Source organism: Camelina sativa, chromosome 4 (assembly GCF_030686135.1).
Source record: "Camelina sativa cultivar CO46 ecotype springtype chromosome 4, ASM3068613v1".
In the NCBI taxonomy this organism is placed as follows: domain Eukaryota; kingdom Viridiplantae; phylum Streptophyta; class Magnoliopsida; order Brassicales; family Brassicaceae; genus Camelina; species Camelina sativa.
Window position 1 is genome coordinate 461,896 of NC_141883.1, and position 7,249 is coordinate 469,144.

At 46.6% G+C, this 7,249-nt stretch overlaps 1 protein-coding gene across 1 annotated transcript; it reads left to right on the top strand.

The window, feature by feature from the left end:
- The first annotated feature begins 4,484 nt into the window (after positions 1–4,484).
- On the top strand, positions 4,485–5,708 carry LOC104783415 (uncharacterized). The gene is made up of 2 exons (XM_010508575.1): positions 4,485–4,872; positions 5,005–5,708. The coding sequence occupies exons 1-2, from the start codon at positions 4,485–4,487 to the stop codon at positions 5,706–5,708; spliced, it is 1,092 nt and encodes a 363-aa protein (XP_010506877.1).
- The last annotated feature ends 1,541 nt before the right edge of the window (positions 5,709–7,249 follow it).

Genomic DNA, 7,249 nt, shown 5'->3' on the forward strand with positions numbered 1-7,249 from the left:
TTTTTGCTTCATGAATTTAGAATAACAACATTATGCTGCAATAATTGAGAAATCAGATCTAGCAGAGAGAAAGAAGTAAGAATATTCGATTAGACTGAAAAGAAACTTGAGCGTAATATATAACAGAAGTATTGGTCCAAAAGAAGCAAAAGTACATATTATTACAGCCAAACGTCCACTTGAATACAATCTTTTCAGACCATATTTATTTACTGGATTTCATGAGGTCCACATTGTGATTTGCGGCAATACTTACGATGACAATTCATATATAAGTATCAATATTGAGATTATGAGATCTGCCAAAACAAGGTGATTGCTAAAGAGAATTACTGAATAACTTTAGTAAAATTGAGATAATTGTTATAGATGCTCCAATACTTAATAAAGTTGTATCTTCTTCTAGATGGATGAAGTTTTTTTTTTGTGAAAGTAGGTTCGTTGTATTGACTAAATCTTGAGAAATTTTAGATCTGTCCCAATAATTTCTGAGTGAAACATATATAACGTCGTACACGGTTTGATTAGTAGACTTTGATCATGCAAAGAAAAAAAATTACTGAAATACTTAAGAGTGACATAAATGGTTTACTATTTACTTTTTACCGTTATTTTTTTAGAATTTGAAATATTCTGCTAAAGGTAAAAGTATTCATGCAATTAATGTTATTTTATAAAATGTAAAAGTAAATTTTTGTTTACTTATGCCACCTGTCAAATCTCTTTTCATGATAAAACCGATAAACTCAACATTTTTGTTGGATATGGGCTTTATCCCCAACATTTCTGGAGCCCAAACAAAAGATTTCTAAGAGATTTAGGGCCTGAAGTCATGGATCTGGTCCATCTGGTCGCAGGGGAGAAATCATCATTTTACAGAGAGAAAGAAGAAGCCCTAGGTCATTGGCCCACTATAAATACCAGAGGTCGTTGTCAGAGCTCTGGATCCGAAATCTTGGCAATCAGAGAGAAAAGTGCATTTACATTCGTATTAATTGCGCTTAGAGCTTTGATTGCATTTTCTGTAAACTCTTCTCTTGAATTATACGTTAATAAAACGACCAGTTCCGATTTCTCCCAAAGAATATTCGTATTATTTATATTGTCGATTTCATACATCAACAATTTGGTATCCACCGTGGGACTCACATAATCCTTTCTTTGACGAAAAGAATTTGAAGACAAAGGCGTTTTCGGAAAACCTGAAGCATGTCTCACACTGATCTCTCCAGCAACGAAGGCGTCGACTCCTCCCCGCCCAGATCTCCTGCAGCTCGCGTCGAGTCCCCAAGGCCAACAATATGGGGCCGCACCCGTTCGAGGACGAACCAGCTCCAAGGCGTCAATCCAACTGACCTCGAAGCCGTAGGCGCTACGCGCGTCGCTCTGACCAATGACGCTATCCCTCGAGAACGTGTAGCCGTAGGCGACAACCCAAATGACCGTGAAGCCGTAGGCGCTACGCGTGTTGCCCAAACAAATGGCCTAACCAACGGCACTACCCCTCCTGATCGTGCAGCTGACAGCGTCTCGGTCAACCCAACCAACCGCGCAGCCGCAAACATTACTCCTCCCAGCCGCGCGCGTAGAGGCGTTACAATCAGTCAGGTCGCGTTCGATGAAGCCGTACGAAGGACCCTGGACCGTATGAGTGGCCAAGCGGCACATATGGCATCTCAAGGCCAAAATGACCAAGCAAGGCACCATACGCGACGACCTGAACCTCGACACGAACAAAATGATGACGCATTGCCGCCACACACTCCGCGAGCTGAGCACAACACTCTGCAAGCTGAGCACAACACTCCGCGAACTGTGCCCAACACTCCGCGAATTGAGCACCACGGTAACGGAAGGCCCCGAGTCTCGTTGATCATCGTTGGACCCAATGGCGAGCAGCCAAGAGTGCATTTCCAAACTGACTAGTTGCTCATGGATCGACGTGTTGGGCCGAATCAACCCGAGAACGCTGAAAATTGCGGCCTTCAGCAAGAACTTCAGCAGATGCAAGCCCAACTGAAGAAGATTACGTCTCAGATGCACCGTGTAACAAGCGCGGCACTAGAGCTGGAGACTGTGCTGGCAGAAGCACGACGTTCGCCTTTCACCACAAGAGTCTCAGGTGTCAGAGTTAGACGCAACCCCGACACCAGCAAGAACAAGCCAATACTGTATGACGGAAAGGGGGACCCCACTATCTTCCTGAATTCGATGTCCATCCACATTGGTAGTTCATACTTCTCACCAGAAGAAGAAGACGCGGAAAGTTGTCAGCTGTTCGTCGAAAGCCTAACCGGCAAAGCATTGAACTGGTGTTCAAGGCTGAAGGCCAATTCAATCGATGGTTATGAAGCACTGACAACCGCATTCCTTTAGCATCACCAATGCTTTATGCATGTACCTGCGTCGAATGCAGACTTATGGAGAATGTACCAGAAGCACAATGAGTCACTGCGGACTTTCATGGCCAGGTTTAAAGGAGTCGTATCTCAACTCACTAACAGCGACGACGCCGCAATAGGTGCACTTAAGAACGCACTTGCTCACGGAACCAGGTTCAAGATAGATCTAACAATCCAATCCGCCACATCCTTGGGCGAGGTCCTTGCTCACGCCAATCGATACATCGAGGTATACGAAGACAAGGGAAAATGAAACATGAACCAGGGCGACGCGGTGGAGAAAGCACCCGAAAAAGCCCTGAGCCTCGCCTCGCCAAAATTACAGCAGAGACTACGCCAAAGGCGAGAGGGGAAGGAAGGCAACGATGTTCGCTATCGATGGAAACGAGCAACAGCAAGGCAAGCGCTGGAACAAGTACGATCGCGAGACTGATGGTCCTACCTACAAGGGCAAACGTGGTTATTGCGAATTCCACAAATTTGGCGGACATTCCACGGAGGATTGCAAAACACTTCAATACCTTCTCCTTCATAAGTACAAGAGAGGTGACATTGATGTAGAGCGAGAACGGAGGTGACATAAGGATAACCCGTACTGTTTGGCATACCAGCCACAAAACGAAAGGCAGCATGATGAGGAAGCAACGGTACAAAATAACTGAGCACGGGGACAAAATGACCGAGCACGAGAAATCGAACGCCTGCCTCCTCCCCCGAAACGAAACCATGACGCGGAAGAACACGATGAACCACCAGCTCCTCGCCGAAGGATCAACATGTCGCGACTCTGTTCGTTCAATCTAAGCTTACTGCCGTGAAGCAGAAGCAAAATGCAGCTCGCCTCCAATAGCAGCATGTTCAAAACTTCCTCCGATCCTATCGTGTTTACTGAAGAGGACGCACTCAACGCAAGTCCAAACAACGACCCACTCGTCGTAGAAATGGTGATTGGAGAAAGCTCAGTGATTAGAATCCTTATTGACACTGGGAGCTTGTTCAATGTGATATTCAAGGACGTTCTGATCTAGATGGAGATTGATCTTCGCAGCACGACTCATGAAATGCAACCTCTGACGGGATTCGATGGCGACACTATAATGACGATTGGAACCATAACGCTTCCAATTTACGTCGGCGGCGCAATGCAGTGCTTCAACTTTGCAATTGTAGACAAACCCATCGTCTACAATGTCATTCTGGGAACGTCGTAGCTTCACAAGATGCGCGCCATCGCTTCAATTTACCACCACTGCATCAAGTTTGCAAACAAGTACGGTATCTACACGCTGCGTGGAGATCCTCTGATGGCGCGGACTTGCTTCATCATCGAGAAAAAGATGCGCAATGCGAGAGCATTCGTGATTGTTGAATCGCATTCGTGATTGTTGAATCAGAGCCGCTGCGACATCCACACGCACCATCCTCGAAAGAATCTGTGATACAAGTAAACATCAACTTCTCCGATCTTAAACGCTGCGTAGGCATCAGCGCCGAGCTACCAATCGCTCTAAGGGACGAACTCGTTCAGTTCTTACGAAAAAACGTAACCACGTTCGCCTGGTCCATAGACCATATGACCGGGATTGATCTTGGCATTACCAGCCACGAACTCAATGTCGATCAAAATTATAAGCCCGTTAAGTAAAAGCGTCGAAAGCTCGGTGCGGAACGAACAACTGTAGTTGATGATGAGGTACGGAAACTACTTGATGCGGGTTCAATCACTGAAATTCGCTATCCAGACTGGCTGAGTAACCCGGTCGTGGTTAAGAAGTAGAATGGAACGTGGAGAGTGTGCGTCGACTTCACTGACCTCAACAAAGCTTGTCTGAAAGACAATTTTCCTCTTCCGCCCATTGACCAGCTTGTCGAGGCCACAGCTGGAAACGAACTACTATCTTTCATGGATGCGTTCTCGGGCTACAACCAGATAATGATGCACAAGGATGACCGCGAAAAGAGTGCGTTTATTACTGAACAAGCACTTTATGTTACAGAGTCATGCCATTTGGATTAAAAAATGCAAGAGCAACGTTTCAGCGACTGGTGAACCATATGTTCGCAAGCCAACTTGATCGAACCATGGAAGTCTACATCGACGATATGCTCGTCAAGTCAGCTCAAGCCGCAAACCATGTCGCACACCTGAAACAATGTTTTGATATTATGAACAAGTATAGCATGAAACTAAACCCGGCGAAATGCACGTTTGGCGTCACTTCAGGCGAATTCCTGGGATACCTCGTTACAAAGCGCGGTATAGAAGCCAATCCGAAGCAGATTTCGGCAATCATCAACCTTCCATCTCCAAGGAACACCCGCGAGGTACAACGCCTAACTGGGCGTATTGCCGCACTGAATCGTTTCATCTCTCGCTCAACGGATAAGAGCTTGCCGTTTTATCAGCTGCTTCGTGGAAACAAACGTTTTGAGTGGGACGAAACTTTGTATCTCTACATCGCCATTTCTTGTTCGGTTATAAGTGGCGTGCTCGCCAGAGAAGATCGAGGAGAGCAACATCCTATCTTCTACGTGAGCAAGACTCTCGACGGGGCCGAACTCTGAAATCCGACTCTTGAGAAGCTCGCATATGCGGTTGTAGTATCAGCTTGCAAGCTCCACCCTTACTTCCAGTCTCACACTGTTGAAGTCCTGACGAATCAGCCTCTCCTAACAATCATTGACAGCCCGAGCCAGTCAGGACGCCTTGCAAAATGGGCAGTTGAGTTAAGCGAATACGACATTGAGTACAAAAAGCGCACCTGTGCAAAGTCTCAAGTTCTCGCAGACTTCCTTGTCGAACTCTCGCCTAAACTCGAAGTTGATTCCCCTCCGCCTGAAATCTGGACACTCGACGTTGATGGCGCATCGTCAAAATTGGGCTCAGGAGCGGACGTACGCTTGACCTCAACAACTGGAGAAATCCTTGAACAGTCATTCAGTCTCACCTTCTCCGCTTCAAACAACGATGCAGAGTATGAAGAGTTGATCGCTGGATTGATCCTCGCACACGGAATCAGAGTCAAGAAAATCCAAGCTTATTGCGACTCTCAACTAGTCACGCATCAGTTCAGTGGAGATTATGCGGCAAGACACGCGCGGATGGACGCTTATCTCAAGGTCGTTCGCGACTTATCTCAAAAGTTTGAATCCTTCGAAATCATCAAGATTCCACGAAGTGACAATGCTCCGGCTGACGCACTCGCGATGCTCGCTTCTACTTCTGATCCTGATCTTCGAAGAGTCATACTTGTGGAAAGCATCGAGCAACCAAGTATCGATGTCAACTTATTGCGCCTTCAATAGACACACAAACAAACCCGCTCAACATCTTAGCAATCACAACACCGGCTCCACCCGCCCTAACTCAAGCTTTCGCCCAGTACACGATGTTGGACGGCAACTTATTTCGGCGATCGCCTGTTCTCATCTGCGTTAATGCGAAGGACGTCAACGATATCATGCGTGAAGTCCATAAAGGCGCTGGCAGAAACCACTCAGGCGGTCATGCTCTAGCACTTCAAATCCGTTGCAATGGACATTTCTGGCCAACCATGGTCGTCGATTGCACCGACTTCGCAGCCAAGTGCGAAAAGTGTCAACGCCACGCACCATTCATCCATTCTTCGACTGAACTTCTGCAAACAACGTCACCACCTTACCCCTTCATGCGATGGGCGATGGATATTGTCGGTCCGCTAACACCATCTAAGTAGAAGAAGTATCTCTTGATCATGACGGACTACTTCACAAAGTGGATCGAAGCAGAATTGTACGTTTCACTAGAAGCAAATGAAGTCTAGAATTTTGTCTGGAAAAACATCATACGCCGGCATGGGCTTCCGTACGAGATCGTATGTGACAACGGCCTACAATTCATTTCCCTACAATTCGAAGGATTCTGTGCTGGCTGGCGGATTCGCCTAAGTAAATCCACTCCAAGATACCCGCAAGGCAACAGCCAAGTAGAGGCAACTAACAAAACTATACTTGCCAGAATCAAGAAACGCCTCGACGCAAAAAAAGGTCTATGGGCTGACGAACTCGACGGCGTCCTATGGTCGCACCGAACCTCTCCACGTACGTCTACCGGTCAAACACCATTCTCTCTCGCCTACGGCATGGAGGCACTCGCACCGGCTGAAGTAGGAATCCCCACGCTCCGACGTTCCATGCTCGTTAATAATCCTGATTTGAACAACAAAATGTTGTGCGACAGACTCCTGTTCATTGAAGAAGAGTGCGACCAAGCTCTACTACACATCCAAAACTACCAGCAAGCTGCCGCAAAATTCTACAACAAGAAAGTCAAATTTCGCTACTTCGCCGAGGGTGATCTCGTCCTCCGCAAAGTCTTCGAGAATATAAGGGAGAAGAATGCTCGAAGGTCCATACTTAATCTCCAAGATCGTCAATCCCGGCTTCTATCAGCTACTCGAGATGAATGGCACTCCAGTTCCGAGATCTTGGAATTTCGCCAACCTCAAGCGCTATTACTATTAGTCCGCCAGTCGCTAAAAAAAAAAAAAAAAAAAACACCACTCGATCTACTGAGCATTTCCATGTAATTCGAACTACGAATGGTTTGATCCCTTCCGAGGGTACGTAGGCAGCCTTTCACGAGGTCCAACTATAACTTTAATAAAAAAATAAAAGTTTCACTTCGAAACGCTCTTGAGCAATCTATCGACTCTTATTCTGACGCCCTGGCCAGCACCCACAGGGTAAGCCAGTCATGCGTACCGCACCTAAAATAGTACGACAAGTCCTTCTTGTCTACTCGAGACCTTTCGGGGAACAACATATCCAGGGTAAGCCAGGAGACGTCCTGCACTGCAAAATATGCC

Coding starts and splice junctions, on each gene's coding strand:
- LOC104783415 (XM_010508575.1), top strand. CDS start 4,485: ATGGAAGTCTACATCGACGATATGCTCGTCAAGTCAGCTCAAGCCGCA. Junction 4,873..5,004: donor TCTCTACATCGCCATTTCTT/GTTCGGTTATAA, acceptor ATGCGGTTGTAG/TATCAGCTTGCAAGCTCCAC.